The 19,309-nt window shown below is 33.4% G+C and overlaps 1 protein-coding gene and 1 long non-coding RNA gene across 13 annotated transcripts in view; one reads left to right on the top strand and one right to left on the bottom strand.

The window, feature by feature from the left end:
* LOC100648315 (phosphatase and actin regulator 4B) overlaps positions 1-19,309 on the top strand; it is a 397,768-nt gene that overhangs the window by 362,828 nt on the left and 15,631 nt on the right. For 9 of the 12 annotated variants that reach the window (XM_048404195.1, XM_048404197.1, XM_048404200.1 and 6 more), the window contains 4 exons: positions 6,549-6,749; positions 15,396-15,629; positions 16,754-17,003; positions 18,732-18,764. In XM_048404195.1, the coding sequence (XP_048260152.1) occupies positions 6,549-6,749; positions 15,396-15,629; positions 16,754-17,003; positions 18,732-18,764 (718 nt within the window). The remainder of the gene's footprint in view (positions 1-6,548; positions 6,750-15,395; positions 15,630-16,753; positions 17,004-18,731; positions 18,765-19,309) is intronic. The other 3 variants (XM_012321134.3, XM_048404194.1, XM_048404198.1) reach the window with 2 other exon arrangements.
* LOC125384694 lies at positions 135-14,381 on the bottom strand. Its single transcript, XR_007223369.1, has 2 exons — positions 14,134-14,381; positions 135-583 (listed from the first exon to the last, which is right to left on the bottom strand). It is a non-coding gene; the product is annotated as an uncharacterized LOC125384694 (long non-coding RNA).

Genomic DNA, 19,309 nt, shown 5'->3' on the forward strand with positions numbered 1-19,309 from the left:
TATTTATAAAAATATCAATTTGCATCCGCAGTATGGCAATCAACTTCGTAACAAAATTGTTTCATCGAATGTCTGATCTGTACTGTCAGTTACCACTTACACGTTTGATGAATCGAGGAGAATAACCTTGTAACTAAATTGTAATTTTTGATTTATTAGTAAAATTTTTAACAAATCATTACTGAGATTCTTTTAGGTTTATGCATCAGACGTTATTTTTTCTTACGATATTTACTTAAAAAGAACGTACAACTATTTCACGTTGATATATTTTTGATCGTGTCATTTGAAACGAAAAAACGAATATACGACAACGCATACGTGATTCGTATAGACTGCTGCACTTGGCATAGAAAACTCAGATGGAATTTCGAGCAACATGACTCAAAGTTAGCTCGACTTAAGCCAGCAAGAAAGTTGTTGCGTCCGTTCTGCTACAGTTCGTGAATTATTTCGGTCGTGCCTCTTCTTGGACACGACAAATTTACATATAATTGCCAGTGAGTAAATCGTTCGTATCGTTCTAATTCCAATCTCGTTTCTTCGAGACATTGAACTCGGATCGATAAATCACCAACTGTTTCTAAAACAAGGAAAATCGTTCGACAAATATTAAAATGGTGAGAAGTTTTACAAAACGTGTGTTATTATTGATGAAATGTTTGAAAATAGGAAATTTTTTTAACAATTTTCGTCCCTTTTTCGAAGAAATGCATTGAATATTGAAATGGTAAAGAATTGGTACAATATGTGCGAAGATATTAAGAGATATTAAGAAATACATAAGAAATTGCGAAAATTATCTTAAAAAAAGAATACGATCTTTGTCTGTTTTTAAAAAAGAAGAAATATTAGATATCAAATTAATAATGTGGGTATTAAAACCCATATAACAAATGTTAATGATTATATTAAAAACTAGGAACATGTAAAAATTTAAAAACACAAATATTAAATATTAAAAGCTAGGAACATGTACAAATTTTCAAGTGTACAAAAAGACAAATAATAATTTAAACAATTGTTTCTCGAAGAAAAGGTTAATGGTAGCTTGAGAACTTCCTTGAAAATTAGATTGCATTGTCAGGAACAGAGGAGATATTTTAAACGATGATGATGTCAAGTACAGCAATTTCAGTACAATACTGAGGAAAATTAAATATAAAAAAAAAGAACACGAAAGAGATGGAGAGTGTTTATAAAATGAAAAAATGTAATGTACTATTGTAAATGTATAATAAATATATAATGTATACCTTAAACTCATAACTCAAAAATTTATAAATAATATTAGTTACTGCTTTATTGTATATTTTAACCACGATTGCTTACATAAGTCTGAATAACTTGGCGCTACACGTCCCGTAGATGGAGCTATGTATAAAAATAAAATCGAATATACTCTGATGTAAATATGACGAATTATAGAAAACATTAACTTAATGTCTATAGATAAACTGAACGTTTTGATTCCATTTTATAATTTCTCAACGAGAGAAACATATATATTTTAAAATATAAGATAAGCATGTTTAATACTCGTATTGTACATTTATGTCTACGAAAATATATGTCTTTGATTTCTTCTGCATTTATGTGAAAGAATCACTCGTACGATTAACACTGACTGATGAAGTTGAAAAACATAACAAAAACTATCGTTTGATGCATGCAATATATTACAATTCTTGGAATTTTCATATCGAAAATCATATCTGGTCACGAAAATCAACACATAACGAAATACTTTTGACTACATTTTCCTGGAATAAAACTACACTACTATTTTGAACGATAAAACTTTACGAAATATTGGATTATTGGATATTTATCATACAAATCACCTATCGGTAAATTTGCATTACGGAAACATGTCCATATCTTAAATCAAAATAAACATTAATATACCGATATTTATTTTAAAATAAATCAACAAAATCGTGAATTTCTCGATATTTTCACAAATTTCCCAAACGGCGTTCAAATAATACAATTGACCAAATATACACGAGCTTCTAAAACATAGCAAGTTTATCAATTTCCTTCGCGTATAAATCGATCGATTTAATTTATCTACAAAGCTCTTTAGCAAGATGGAATCAATTTTATAATTATTTGGTAATAAGGTAAATTTGATAATAAAGAAAGTTAAGTTCTGTAAGTTTTTCTAAATTTCATAAATTAATTAATTAGCTTATTATCCTAACTGACCTAAAATTGTAAGATTATAAAAGAGAAGTTTATGATGTATAATTTGTAACTTATCAATTTCCTAATTTGATTTATTACTTAATTATTATACAAGAGAGAATTTTATTAGAAAATTACGAAAATTTGGAGAATATTGAGATCGTGTTTTGCAATCACAGCGTAATCACGAGCACTGTTATCCTTCGACTAAATCCCAGACAATGAGCTCAATAAACTCGATTGTCTTCGCGACAGCTCGCGACTATGAGGAATCTGGGGTAACGAGACACGCACGTCGAGAAGGTCGCGATGGTCGCGCAATCCGCCCGACGTTTCTAATCTATTTCGAGCTGCGGGAGGTTTCTAGTTTCTAACAGTCTGCTCTGAACGTGCTGGGTATGCGGAACGACAATCGCGTGTGAAAAGAATTGTCAGGTTCGTGTTTGTGCCTATCGATTGAATTGCGATCGCGAAAGAAATATTTAATCTCGTTAATTTCAATCCTCGTTACAAAGATTTGATTGCGTTTGAAAGACATAACTGAGAATATGAATTGATAGTGATCATGGCTTGATTTGCTTGGGTTTGTAGTCATTTTTTATGAAATTGTATGGAAAATGAGTGTTGTAGTAAAGTAAAGATAAAAATATGGGTGGACTTTGAAAATGCGAGAATCCTCAGGAGGTTTGGATCGATTTCAGTAGTAAAGTCAAGCATTTTTGAGCCGTTTGATTTTAGATAATTTCAGAAAAAATACTTATTTAGTCCCTAACTAGAAAGTTTGATATTTTCCCCGTTGCATAGATGTGTAGTCTTTCAAATTATTCAATGATTTTATTTATTAAATATTACATATATAAAAATTAATTTCATATACGTTTGAATAACGATGTATATTGATTTGATAAGCTTTCTGTAGTCGAAGACACTTACATTCTAAAATTCTTCATCTGATTGTGCCAATGAAATAAAAATTCAATCTCCTCCTAGCATGCGTGATCTGTAGTTCAAGGTTACAGAATTGATAATATCGTGAAGGTAATGTTATTTATTTTTGCTGACATTTTTTATGCTTGACTGAAGGTCTAACTATTCATCATTAATTACGTATGTAAAATGTATAATATTATGGCTACTTTACTATCTAAGAATATCAAAATTTGACTTCCTTTGAAGACATCACCTTCAAAGATACCCTTTCTTTGTTTGTACCTTCAATATTATTCCCCAATAAAAAAAGAGAAATCCAAAAATGAAAACTAAAACCAGAAAATCCATTAAAATATATTCTTCCGCATATCATTCGCCACAACGTTACATTTCCTCTAACCTAGTCAAATTTCTTTTCCTCATACCCGTCGACCTTCGTTCCACGTTAATTCGTTACATGTTGTTGACGTTATTAGCTGAGTCGCCGTCGTCGACGATCCTCTTTCGAAGTTCCATTGGCACAGTTCCAAAGCATCGCGGAACTCCGCGAGGAAAATCCGACAGCGGAGAAGGCCAAAGCTGACGAAAATCTCGTTTCACACGGTGATCTGTCACTGCCGAATCGGGATGATTTCATCCTCGGCTGCGATCCACGTGCTATTCTGCATTGACGCTTTGTAGCCTTTAATTACGATCCCGACACTGCTCGTCCATCGAATTTTTTCCGATCTTGTCTCTTTTTCCCTCCACCCATGCTATTTTGTGAACCAGTTACACGCGATCTCAAACGTTCTTGCGGACTTTTTGACGAATAACCGTTGCGGTGACGAACGATCGAGGAGAATATTGACACGTGATCCTCGTTGTTTGTCGATGTTTGTACGTGGAAATTGAGGGGATCGTGTGTGGAATTTATACGAAACGTTTGATGGGATTTCGAAGAGTAAAATAAAAGTGGTGGAATTCTTTTCCGCGCGTTGTTTCGCCTCGATTTCAATTTTCGGCTTTGTGGAATCGAGAATTTGGTATGCGATAGAGTTACGCTGAATTGTCAAAAGCTACATTTTGGTCGACATCCTTAATTAGGACGATGAATCGAGAGCTGTTTGACAAATAGTCGTTAAAATAAATGATCGATGGTATTGACTGACGAATCTGGACGTTAGTTAAAGAATTACTCAGTGGATGTAATTTGTAAAATTGGTAACTGTTATTTTGGGAATGCATAGTATGATAAAAATATAAAATATAAAATATGTAAGTTCTCCTTGGTCCGTACGATTTTTTATAGACGTCTATTAAAAAATGAAACGTTTAAAAAGATATGACCGAGATTCGTTTATTTTCGAGATGAAGATCTGCAAGAAATCTGCAGTTTAGTCACCGATGACGTCCGGATCGAAATAAAATTTCACGATTTCTACGAGAAAGGATGAGATAAAAAGAGAATGACGAAGCCACTGGTCAACGATCTGAATCAACATCTGGCAATCCTCCGATTTATTTCTATCTTCAATCCTTTGTTTACCACTGTAAATATTTTCCGCTTTATGTACATATTTGAAGCTTGATGCACGATGCATCAACAACAACGTTTATCTATACGTTGATTCTGAAACTAATGTTAAACGTTAGAATATATGGATTTTTACCACTTGAGAAATTAAGATAACAACTTTCGTTGTTTTCTGCGTAGATTATCACTTGAATTAAATTATTCGAATAAAACGGATAGTAATACTAATCGTATTCCCATCTGTTACCTCCTATCGGTATTCATTTATTCAATACGTGTCACAAATTTCCATTAGAACCATCCTCCTCAAATGAATTAAAAATCACGAATAGATAATCTCATCAATTGCCCTAATTATCTGTCGCAAACGACCGAAAAATCGAACGAACCAATCGTTACCTCTATAAAAACTGATTCGTTAGTGGCGAATAAATTTCCATTTATTTTTCTCTGTCGTGATTTATTATTCGCTTAAAAAATTCTTACAAACAAATTTTCATTACAAACTCGTCATAAAACTCGCTGTAAAAGTAGGAAAGCTCGTTCCTCTAATCACGTAGCCATCACGAAGATATCTTCGAAAAAAAAAAAAAGAAAAGAAGAGATGTAAATGAAGAAAAAGAGGAGTCGTGCAGTATTTTACCGGACAAGGTAACAGCTATAGCTTAATTCGCATGAACGCGACGCGTTACCAATTTTTTCCGTGGCTCATAAAGCTGGTTATAGTCGCGAACGTGACGCAGAGGGTAGTTTACGCGTGAATCCTAAACGCGCGAGCTTATTATCCCAGTGTGTGTTGCACGAGTTGGAGAGTAAAAGGTGGAAATGGCAATTTTGAGGTGCACTCGCAACGATATTTCCCGAGTTAGCCAAACGTGTCTCGTGGAAAGCGCAGTAAAACGAAGAACGAACGAAATAATGAAGAAGAACGACGCAATGCCAGGAAACGAAGTCGCCCCGAGTTTCGACGATTTAATGCCGAGCCATCTCCGGCCGTTACTTTCGCCGATAAAAACACCCATTTCCATCTGTGAAACGCGTCAAAGCGAAATTCCCAACGCTTTTTAGTTTACTTAGAATTAACCTTTTTTTTTTTAATAATTTACCTTACGATATTAATTTCAATGTTGATAACAAAATGTGTTTTTACGTGGCTCTTTAAAAGCAAAATGTCCATTTGTTCGTTTAATACATAAATCTCTATATTTCAATACAATTCACCACCATAATTTACAACTGTTTTGTGTCCACCAGTTTGTAAACTAAGAAAACTGAGTTTAAATGAAGTGTAACATGATCGTGTGGTGTTAGGTCTTGAAAGGACTGAATATTTGTTTCTCTCTGAGTAGCATTTTTGTCATATTATCATAAATGTGTCTTCTTTCTATCAATGAGACATACGTGGATTGATCAATTACACTGTTTCTAAAAGTGGAATTGGAACAGTTAAGAGCTAAGGGGGTGAATTTTCTTTAAAAGAATTTTTTTTCTCTATTATCAATAACCAAAATGAACACAGATATTCGTCACAGATTGCCAATACAGTTCAAATATTTGTTTGAAAGTACAATTTCATATTCCAATGATATTACAACCCGCAATGCAACCTAGAATTCCTTCAAAAAGAAGTAAACGAACGCTTGAAGAAGTTAAAGAAAAGAAAGAAAAGTACAACAATCGGAACGAAAAGTGTGATCTAGAACTTTCGAAAGTTTAAGACTGTTGAAAGACCAACGATTCGCTTGAAAACCAGATAATGCATTAACGAAAGAAAGAATTCTGGATTAAAAGGTAGAAGGTGCACGAGATATAGAATCGATAAAGTAGATAAAAGGCACAACCGCTCGCGCGATCCCCGACCATTGTCTCTGGTCCCGCTCTGACCAGTCTGGAATTTTTTTTTCTGTTGCAGAGCCGAAGAAGGAAAAGACTGAACAGAGTGCAAATGGCGCGGTATCGCCGAGCGGTGAGCCGCAAGCGAATCAGGGCACGGCTACGACCGTGCCGATCTCGGTGGCACCCCCGAATTCGGGGAACCAGCAAAAGCCGAGTAGGCCGAATACCCTGGAAGCCAGGGTGGTAGCCAGGAGACTGATCTTGTTCGACACTGAGTGTGAGTACAGATATTCTGTATCACCGCGCAATTCCATTTTTTTCCGGTATTTTTATGCTGCATTTAGACCAAACGGATAAATAATAATAAAATTTAGTAAAATAATTTAGAAAAATGAATGAAACGGAGAACATTCGTTTGCCATTTAACGACTGCTCATCGAATGGGAAATCGAACATCCGAATGTTTTAAGAATGCACATTCGATTATTATAAATGAATTTATGAACAAATTGCTCGATGACCGTCTACACTGAACGAATAGATGCTCTTGCTTTCGTTCTATATCTTGCTCCTTTGATCTAAACGTTCCTTTAAAATTTATTAGAAGCCACAGGCTGATCCTTTAGCTACTCAGAGGCAACGCCGCCGTATTGAAAACACTGCGTCGGTGTATGTGATGTATTATCAGTGGATTAACAGTAGAATATAAAATAGCTCCTTAAGTACTATATTACATCTTATGCGATAAATGTAATGCGCAGCGACTCACGAAAATATTTTAACTTTTATAATAGAAAAGTTTTATGGACTTTTGAGATTTTATTAACACTGCAACGAGACATGACTATCGCGATTATTAGTATTTTATCGATGATAAAACGAAACAAAGAATCGCTGGTAATTTATTTTCCAATTTACTGATCTTATTATTGTTCAATCGCACACGCGGTCTAACAATAAATACCTGCCATAACTTGTTTGAAAGTGTTGAGGTAATTGTCTTCAACGATCCACAAAATACATCATCGTCAATAAACCTTCCATAAATGGGAGAGATTAGATTATAAGGAGTAGGTGTTAAATATGATGGATGAGAAGTAGAAAATTTATAGAGAGATATTGTGCAGAATTTCTAAGTTTCCAGGTCATACAATTCGCGTTTTCTTAAAAATTTAATTTATTTAGTAGAGGCACTAATATCAATTGTTTGAAATTTATTTGATAACTAAAAAGAAATTAAAATACGTACGATAAGTATATATTTAATTACTTTTGAAAGCAATTACAAAAATAGAACAGAAAGTACAAGTTATTTTATTTTCATGGCGTTTATAATAAAGTAATAAAAAATTTAATATTTCCACCGAAATATTCATAAAATCGGGATTTCTGAATTTTAGCAGTATCATTAATTATTCTCTATTCATTGCTTGATCACATATGCGTGCGTCAATTTTATTACGTTCATTAATTATTTCCAACATGTTTCGTATACAATTTTGGAACGGTACTCTTCTCATCGCTTGTATATTTAGGTAGCCCAACATTTTCGTTGCATGCGCTGATTTTTCATTAATTTCTATGCGAAGTAGTCGAAAGAACTTTTTCCATTACGTAATCACTGGACGATAAAAGGGAAACTGTAGAAAATCGAGCGCGTAATCACGCGTGTTTCGCGAAACATAAAACAAGATGATTCTAATAATACTCTGAGTTACGACAGCTCGTTAACAGGAAGTGGCGTGTATCGCGAGACATGTTCTACAAGCTGAAAGGCTGACCTGAATAAAATCACAAATACTAAAAGTAAAAAATAACTTCCTCATAAATGTGGAACAAAATAATTAATAGCTAGAACGCCATAGTCCATGTGCCAACTAATTTACATCATTTTCCTTTGAAAGCTAAAGTAAACCAGAAAAATATGTTTTACGATTTTCCTACCTCACATAACATAGAAATGTCGGATTGTTTGGAGAAACTTTGTTATGGAAAATTTCAGATAAAATCGTAGTGACTAAACTCTGCCAAACTTTTCGCTAGAAAACTTCTATTAGAAAATTTAAATATATTTTATATTGCTTTTCCACTGATCCTTTCAATTGCATACGATTCATTCATAACATTTCGAATGAAAGGATCGATGAATGAAGTGAAAGTAATACGACCAACGTCCATTACTTTCATACCGATTATCGGTTTTCAGATTATCAGGTTGATCGTGCTACGATTAAAATAATAACTACTGGGAAAAAGAAATAGGGCAGGAAGGGTTGAATGGCCGAGCAACGAATAACTCGACGTTATATGAAACGACGTCGCATCGATATTATACCCGCGGTAAAATTACGATTTTTTACTATTATCAGAAAACTTTCAGCCAATTTAATATCGTGATGCTCGTTACCCTTTTTTTTATGACGTGCTATTAAATTCCAACGACGATATCGATGTGACACGATCGAAAATGATTGCATCGTTCGCTTATGACGTTCGTTATTCCTTAGGCGAATATCGACGATAAAAATAATAATGAATTTTTAAACAACATTATTTATTATTTTATATAGAATACTTCTCCGTAAGGATGTTTAATTCCGATTAAACGCGTTGAATATTAAATAGCGTCACCAGTAGAACGTATCTTGCGATAAAAGTGAAAGAAAATGGAATTTTCCTGGCCATTTAATTTTTCATTTTAATTCCTTCCTTCGCTCTTTTTATTTCTTTCATATCTTCTTATGAGGAATATGAAATTCAGTATTATTATATCGCAGATGGTTATAGTTTTATGAACATAATTAAATTGAAATTCTACTAAACATTATAATGATTCTACTTTGGATACCGTGTATGATTCTGCACATTTCGTGCATTCTATGAATTTTTACGCCTTTAAATATTCCACAACTGCATCAAATTCCACAATTTAATTATTATCGTAGTGTTGAAAAATTAAATATGATTCTAACTATTTTTTCAAGATTTTTAAACTTCTCTTTAGTAGAAAGGATATATAGAAGTGTATAAAGAACGAACTTAGAATAAGAGAATTTTATATAACGTGAACGATAAGCTTAAGAATAAACCAGACATTTAATAAAAATGCAGAACAAAGAATAACGTTAAATAAACGACAGTTCAGCTGTTACAATTTAAAACAACGTAAATATAAAATAATGAACCAGAGATAACACACGTATACGAATTTACACGAGCATGAAACAAGCAACGTAGTAAAATGTTAAAGCGAGCAGAACAGAGCGCAAGTGGAAGTAATGCGTTTATGGTCAGACGTGGTTGCGCGTCATAAGTCATGAGAAGTATATCCGCTCGTAAATTCTAATATTCTCAGCTTTAGTAAATTCTTCGAGTGAAAAATCATCCAGATTAGATAGTACAAATTTAAGAATAAGTAAATAAAGCATTTTTTAAATTAATCTTTGTCTTCTGTATGGATACTATCACGATTATAATGATAAAATTTGAAATGAATATGAAAATTTATTACATGTACAAACAAATTCGTCTCGATTTTTGCGTATAATGGAAGTTTTTATTGTCTGAAAGAAGTCATTTCTACATTTAATATACACAAGATATGAGACGTTTATTACAAGCATACACGTAATAAAAAAGTAATATGCAGTATGAATAGTTGGCTTAAATATACAATTAATACTAAAGGGAACTACCATTAAATATCAAGATTTATTATCAATAAATAATTTTCTCATTCTTGTGACGGATATGTTTGCAATATATATCTCACAGCTTCTATGTACGTTTTTGGGTTTGTTTCAGACTTCGATAATTGTATCGTGTTCTATATCATAAACAATATTCTGTATAACGCATACAGTATATTCAGAATAAGTTCCCACAGGTGTTTGAACACTTTTAATAAGCCTATGAAGTTGGCAATGTCTTAAAATCGAATCAACTTGCCCAAGCATACTAAGGAAATATTGTTTCATAACAAGAACACTGTAACGTACCGATAATTCGAACTGTCGCGAAAGTTCCCATTAAGTGCAAGGACAAGTATAAAAGAGAAAGACGTCTTGATTTTTAAGTGGCCGCGGAAGTTCGATGGCGAATTTTCCTGAGAAGCTGGCGGCGAAACGATAAACTTTCATGTGCCGTCGGTTTTCGTCACGTAAATCGTCTTTAAAACTCTCGTTTACCTTCGAAACTTCAAAGTTCGCTTTTATCTTCGACTTCTGCCTAACCCTCTACAACCACGTCCACCACTGTCGAATTTACTTTCCGACGAAATCTTCCTCCGGTACATAGACAGATATCAAGAAACAAGATCTCTGGGAAAAGCTTCTCCGTGAATTTTAAAAGGACCGTAAGGAAAACGTTCCCATTTTTTCCTCCTCGTAATAATTTCCATTTGGAAGGTGAAACTTCTTTACTTCATACACTGATAAGAGCTAGTGTCCCGTTGAATATTTAATTCTTGGAGCACGTTTGAGAAGAAACATCGATACTCGCGTTTTATAGTTGTATGGTATAATATTATATATAATATTATATATAATATGGTATAATATTATTATTATTATGTGGTAACATATAAAGATCACAGAAGGAAAATCTGATAAGTACATTTTTGTTGAATTTGAATTTGATTTGAATGTCACTTTGCGGATAGCAAGAAGAATTTTAATATGAAATAATTGCGAATGAAAATAACCTGCTTACCAAAAATGTAATTATTAAGTTTGAATTTTATAAGAGCTATAAAAGGATTTTAATTATTCTTTTCTTATTTAGGATTGTTCTTAACAGCATTATATTCCATCAGTTCTCCTTTTATAATTAAATGAACAAGAACGATACTTGTACGTCTTATTCTTAGCCTCGTAAGTAGTGTCTGATGTTTTCTACTCCTTCGCCTTGAGAGACACGAAATTTCAAGACTATCGCGACTCGAGGCTCTATCTTTAATCACCCCAGGGTTGCTTCCGCTCCCTTTTAGCTCCTCTTATCCTCGCTCTGATCCTCTTTCGTTTCGAGAAAGCGTCGTTTGTTCCCTTTCACGGAATTTCGTTCGATCAGTGGATTCTCAAAGATAGGGTCGCGTTCTAGAGAAATTGCATCATTTGGAGAGCACGATCTAAACTTTGAAAAATAGCGTGACAAGACGGAAACGAGGTTAGGTGACACGGTGTACGATACTATTCTTTGTTATATTGTGACTATTTCGTGATGGTATGGGGTTACGTTTGAACGTGTTGAGGATTCTCGTTGGAAGATTGTCGCGTGAAATCAAAACATTTGTCGTGAGTCGATCGTTTATTGCAATTGGTAAATAGGATAATTTGCTTTATTTTGGAGGAAAAATTGTGGTGGAAGGTGATGATATGAGCGTTTGGAAAATAAAAGACGTGTGTGATCACGAAAGCACATTTATATTACGATAAATTTCAAAATTTATGTATTCGTTTTATTACGTTATATTATATATATTCATTTTATTTAAAATATCAATACTTCCTAGTATTGTTAGATAGTTCGCTTTGATTAAATTAATAAATTTCAATAATGAAAGCTTCGTGATTAAAGTTGTAACACATGAAATGTCTGTTTTTTTAAAGAATCACGCTTCATTGAATTTTGAAAAACACACGTTTATGTACTTGCGTAGAAGATACAAATATGTAAGATGATCTACAAAGAAGCAAAGCTATTTGTTAAAAAGTGGAAGATTTAGATTTTAAAATATTTATACTCGAAGGTAGACATTTAATATGTTACAATTTAACAAGTACCTTTTATGAATATTTATGAGTACATTATGTGTTTTATACGAAATATTTTGAAATATTTTCGTTGACACTGTTACAAGACTATCATAACTTTTAAATGAGTGCGAGAATTAATAAGATTATGCTAGTGATGTTTGAAACGAATCTGAAAATATACGTAGGTATTGTAAAATATTTAGCACACGTATATATTTATTTAAATGGGATACTATGATGTAAAATTTTAAATGAGGCGATAATTCTTAAATAATGATTTCTTTTTAACAATTTCTGTATTATTTTCAAATCCGAGTTCCGCCGCATTTAATTCGCATCGTCGATATAAATTTTCGAGTTTACGTGCACCTGAAAGAAAATACCACAAATACCAAGTCACTGAGCGAGCCACGAATTTCTCGTGCTGGTCGCAAAAATGTTAAATAACTTCTCTGGACACCTAACCGCAAGCCAGTGTCCGAAATTTCGGCGGGAACAACTTCGCGCATAGTTCCACGAGATCGCACGAATTCCTCGAATGCCCTAACCGAAAGCTGGTGGTTTGTGAACCAATTTTCTACTCGTTAACCTTGTTAAAACTGCCAAGGATATTACTTTATTTGTAATTGACATTCTAAAAATACATTCACTCGCGAAAATATTTGGACATTTATCGTAGGAAATTCTACTGACACTTGATAAAAGCGACAGTCTATTTAATTGGTCATTTTACATTTTTAAAAAGCAATTTTTTAAATGAACCTCGGGAAATTTCTGACGGGATAGAGAAAAAAGGTTTTTAATGAAGTTTAAATGAAAGTTGCTCAGTGAGTTACTTTATAAAATATCGAACAACTTTTTCTGGGAAGCGACGACGTTAGAACTTGTTGATTCTGAAATACTTGGATAAACAAATTATGAACGTGTGTAGATGGAAATTGGTATGAATAGATGGCTAGATTGGCTTTTAATTAGCTACCTTTGAAGTTCGCAGAACATCGTACTTAAGTTTTAGAATAAATTCGAATAAAGATATTCGTGTTAATATGGTGTAAATTACACGTTCCATACGATATGAAAAATTACTATACAAGACTACACGTTTCAAGCACTTGTTTCCCTTTCCTTACTTTTATTATAAATTACAAGTTTATTTAATACATTGTATGTAAATATTGAACTATTAAAAAGACATTAATAAATTATAGACGTTTCAGTTATAAAGGTATTGTGTAATAATGTAAACTGGAAATATACTTTATATCTACATACCTTTTTCTTGAATTAATTAACTAATTAATATAAAACGCATTTTTTTGTTCCGACTTAACAATGAATACTAAAGTCACTAAAATGCATTGGAATCTGTAATAAATTCTAAATTTGCTTGTGTTATAGAACAAATAAAAAATAGTATCTGTTACTGCACGAACATGGATGACATACCAAATATCATTTACACCGATGTCGCTAGAAACTTCTATTTAAAACCCATTTCATCAGCTTCAATGCCAACATCATCCAACGTTCGAAAATTCGACAAATCCGTTACAAAAATAAAGAAAGTGGAAAAAGTGAGGAAAGCTTCGACAGTTTCATGCGGCAGCAAAAAGAGAGGAATTTGAAATTTAGCAAAAATCTCTGTTACATTGTGTCGTCTGGCGAATCCGCGCTGCGTTCATTTATTACGGTTTACGCGAGAATTTCTCGTGACAAATGAACCGTGACGCAAATGATACAGCAGGTGCTGGATAAAAAATGAGGAAACGGAGGGCCGGGAGGAGTAGAAGGAAAGAAAGAGAGAAAGAGGAGAGAATATGAGCGTCGCAAGGGAATCCGTGGGAAAAACTCGCGGAGGTGGAATTTCACAATTTGTCACGACGAACGGAACCAGCAATGCATACTTACTTGCCAAGCTTCCGCCGGATCTATACTCCCCGATGAATCATATTTCCCGAAAGGATTGGCACACGTTTTCTCTCCTCCATCTTGGAGAGAAGTGGCCATGAATAACGTTGTCCGCCGATCGTGACATTCTCGTTTCCATCGTTGCATTCCAACTGCGTTATGTGAATATGGTATAATAGGGGGGAAATTGTCATTTCGAATTGATCGAAACGAGAGATTGTTAGGATTGATTAGGTGCACTTGATAGATTGGTGGAGATCGTAGAGAGCTGATGAATTGCGAGAGTTATTGGGACGCTGTTAAGTGAGATTGAAGAACATGCGGAGTAAATTTAACAGCGATAGGACAATGATGTGTTTCCGTGGATTATTAACGTGTTGCGTTGTCTCGAAGATTGCGATAATTTTGCAGGATTAATTTTTATAGAAGATATAGAACCAAATAAAGGTCCAACAATGAGTCAACTTCGTTTAATTGCCGTTGCATCGAGACGATTGAAAATGGAAAAATGTTGAGAATTGTTTATTGTCGGTTTTATTGATATTATTTCTTTATAATAATTTTATACGCTGTCTGTTTTTAGTAATCATAATTTTAAGTAAATTTAATCATTCTTGATGCTACGAGGGTGAACTAGAATTTCCTTTTAAGGTATAGAATAATAAAAACGATCTCAAAGATTCTAATTTCATAGGATGTTCCTTGTCACTCGATCCATCCTAGAGAAGTAGGGCGTTCTATATTCGAATTCAATCGGAAGTATTGAGATTCAGTCCAATAGAATATGCGATAGAACGGCTCTCCAAGTGCCTAGATACGTCCACAATTCTATTACCTTACGAATCTTTAATTTAAATCGCTTTTATACTTCGTATAATTGTATTACCACTTCTACAATTCATACATACATGTTATATTAGTTTTCTACTATGTTTTGGTGTTTACAGTTATGTAATTTAATCTTCTATAATAAAAAATTATTTGCTTATAACATAAAAAATGCATAATCAATTATAGCTTTTCATTATAATCTAGAATTTATGAACCAATGATTGCTATGAATAATTTGTTAAGTATAAGTACCAACATAATACCATAATTAAATACAGTAATATATTGACAAATATAATAAATAAAATTACTTTATAGAGAATCAATATAATAAAATTTATTAATTATATATAAAGATAATTAATAAAATATAATTAGTAAATAAAGTAAACGAAGTGGACTAACAAATTATTTGTTTTATCCGTTTTCAGTGGAGAAGGGGGTCCTAGACCAAAGCAGCGAAAACCAGCAGGTAATCGAGAGGTGTTATCCTCTCCCACCTCAGAATACGTTGATGTTGTCGGAACTTCCGGAACCGCCGATTCCTCTGAGCGAAATTGGGCCGATTCCGCCTCCTCCGATGTTCAGCTCTTCGAGTCCTACCCTCTTGTTGGCTAAGCAACGGCAAATACGGAATCCTTTGTCGTCCGACTACGAAGAAGAAGGTATGTACCAAAGGTTTACTGTTTATTATATATATACTGTTTATTCTGTTGTGAATATATGAATAAAGACTGTGTCTTTCATTTTTATTCGTATACTTTAGATTGAATATGTTATTATATTAATAATAAATATCGTATTATATCAATGGGTTGTTATACAAATTTATAAGTCTAGTAAAATCTTTTCATTTGTTTTTTATTCTTGTGCTCTTATTAGATTTTCAGGGTTGAAAAAATTTTTGTTATATTCCAAGTTTGACTTTTTCTTAATTAAAATTTCATTGTTTATATCTACCACGTCTTGAAAATTATTCAAAAATAATTCTCAGGGTCTTTCATAACACCTACCAATAATATACTGTAACGATAGAAAAGCTGTAATTTCTAGAATTTTTAAATATGTAAACAATAACCGTTAAATAACAATATTAAAATCGATTCAATTAAATCGTACCATAAAAATACGTACTGTCAGTGCCATCGATATAGCGAGGCCATAAAATTGGTCAGACAGTAAAGTTTATTTATTTAGAGCACCAAAACTGCAGTTTAAAACTCGAGATATCGAATCTATCTCAATGGTATCTATAAATTTGGAATTGTTTCTTTTCCTGAAGTATCTTTGAAGGTATTTTATAAAATATATATTTCAAAGACGGCTTCTAAAAATAGATAATTCCAAGAAGCAGAAATGCATAATTTTTATTACATTTATTACGAACAAATTTTAAACTTCGACTGACAAAAAATTTTTGGAACCTAAAATTCAAGACACTTCTTAAAATCTGTATGGCCTTAAATGTGGATATACCACTAGCAGTAAATTGGCACCTATTATTTTAACATAGGGCAAAACTTTACTCAAAGTTAAACTTTGATGTGGCATTTTTCTCTGTTAGTATAAATAAAACAGTATCCAAAATATTTTAGTATCTCGATTTCAACACTAAAACATTCGATATGTTTTTGTATTCTTCTTAAACATATTCCCTTTTTACATCTTAAAAACAATTTATCTAAAGATTTGTCTTTCTTTAAAATCGATAGTAATAACCCATAAAAAATCCAATCTTTTAATTTATTAAAAACACATCCTACGATTATTTTTCCTCCACCTATCACAGAGGACGAAGAAGACTTCGACGTGGAGGAAGAGGACAACATGTACGTGCCAAGGATGTCGCAGCCGGACCCGGCCATCGACACGTCCAGGGTCGAGGAGATCCCCGCGAAGGAGCCTAAGTTTCACGCGGTGCCGCTGAAGAGTGTGCTGAAGAAGAGGGGTTCCGGAAGTGGGCCTGGCACGCCGCAGAACACGCCAACGCAGGAGAACAGGCCGTTGACCCTTCGTCAGGAGCTGCATGCCTCCTTCAAGTTAGTGCAACAGCAAGCGATTTCTCTGCTGACGGGAAGCCCTTCAGACACCTTTCTTCTCGAAAGACTCGATGGTCATACAACAAAACAGAGAAAAAGATTCATAGAGCTCTTAATTTAAACTATCAGGAAATTTTCTTAGGAAGAGATATATTTCTATATAAGAAAGTTTTTAATTTCGATCGTTAAAAATGTTACATAAAAAAGAAATATTTCTCGAAAAGGAATAATTCAACAAAGTTCCCGCGAGTCTTTCTTTCGATCAAGCACAAGATTCGTCGCGAAACAAAACGAGTCTTCTTCGGGGGTTCGGAAGCATCGATAATAAGATATCTTTTTTGATTTAATTGTGATTTTATTGGAAGAATTTCTCGATTGTAGTCAAACGACTTTGGTATAGAGAATAAAAGATTCAACTGAAATTAAGGACGAATTGTTTGAGTTTAATTAGCGTGCTGGTTTTAATGAAAAAATTCCTGGAAACTCTGAAGAAGCTCGTCTGGAACATCGTTCTTCACCTTCCGGCCTTGTCATCTCTCTCACGCGCACGTGCACCGTGTTCCCGCATACTCTCTTTCTTTTTCTATTGCAGGTTCCCTTTCACTCATCGTTTCGTTCAAATGGATGCGCGTCGTGCTACTTTCGATATTGTTTCGACGAATTTCGGTAGTAACGCCTCGATTTTCTCGATTCCGTGGACTATTTTACATTACATTCGTCGAATTTAAGCGTCATACGTTATGGTGCAAAATTTAAGGAATGAAGTTCTGCAATTTTTTGAAATAGATCATTTATGTTTTAGTAGAAGCATAGTGAAACACATTTTTTAAGTTGTAATCTGCAAACTGAGTCGATACAAAATTCTTGATATTAATGAAATTGACTTGATATTTACAAATAAATGATTTTGCGAATTTTTTACAGTTTTCACAAAAACAATTATCGGTTCCGGGTACAAAGGGACTCTATATCCTTCAACTCGTTAATTCACGAATATCACTATAACATGTTTCCAAATTATTATGCAAAGAAACCTTGATATTTACAAAAAAAAAATAACACAATATTATGAATTTTCAAATTTTCCACTCAGAAGTCTTATCAAACCAAAAAACATAACTTAACGCGCACTTACAAAATTCTCAAAATTATTTATCCAACAGATTTCTGTAACTCACAACTTCCTCCTAATTACCGATACGCTAATGTCGCCTATTAATTATTATTAAGGTCACCGTACAAGGAAAGAATTTCCAAATATTTAAATCAGAATATTCGTCGGGCAAAAGACTTTAACTTAAAGTGCACTGGGAAAAAAGCCGAAAAAGTAACAGGAAATTTAAGTGCACTACCAAGCAGTAACATTTTATACGACGTCGTATTTCGAGCAGCAGTCAGACTATGGCGGTACATTTACCCAGCCGCGTAAACGTTATATAGGTTCCTTTACGAGGCAGCGTTTCATACGTAACAACCGAGATACTAAATCCAAAGTAAAGTACAGAGAGTGTTCCGTTTCGATTGTTAAATCAAAAGAAGAGACGGCGACGTGTGTTTCGAAGGTTGGATCGAAGGGATCGAGAACGATGCTCCGGTGGTGAGGCGAATCTCACGAACGGGTAGCTTCGCGCATCCGTCCATTAAAAACAAAAAAAAAAGATACAACAAAAAATACATTATGTGTCAGTCACTAGTTAAAAGTATGGTATTTTTCTTATGCTTAACCAGAAGGCCACCGTTGAGGCCTAGGATGAGAATATGGTAATTGGGCATTGGTCTAACTAAGCATGCGCGAACCAATATGGTATATATACCTAAATATATATATATATGTATAAATATTTGTCTTATACCCACGGCTGTTGATCGCAGAGAACCAACAATCATCTAGTCTCTTTTTCTTAATATTTTTCTATCTCTTGTATATACACACTGAGTCTCATAACTGTGGAACCAATTAAAAGTTTTCAATTTTTGTACGTTAAACATGTTTGATATCGTATTGAGGAACTATTTATCCTTTTTTTCCTCGCAAAGGACAAATTATGCGCAATAAAGTAAAGAGAAATGATGGAAATGTACTCGCAGTTTATTCTTGTTTCATAACATACAGCATAATATTTAATCATATAAAAATTGCATTCAAGATAGAATAAAATGAATATGTAACAATAGCTTTTGCAAGTTCAACTATTTAATCTTGCATACTTCTAATCAAGTTTCGTTGCATTGTAGCTGTTAAGAATTGAAAATTTTAAGGTGGTTTTATTGTTACAAGGCACAGTGTATTTATATTTTACTCTCTT

Source organism: Bombus terrestris, chromosome 3 (assembly GCF_910591885.1).
Source record: "Bombus terrestris chromosome 3, iyBomTerr1.2, whole genome shotgun sequence".
Lineage (NCBI taxonomy): Eukaryota > Metazoa > Arthropoda > Insecta > Hymenoptera > Apidae > Bombus > Bombus terrestris.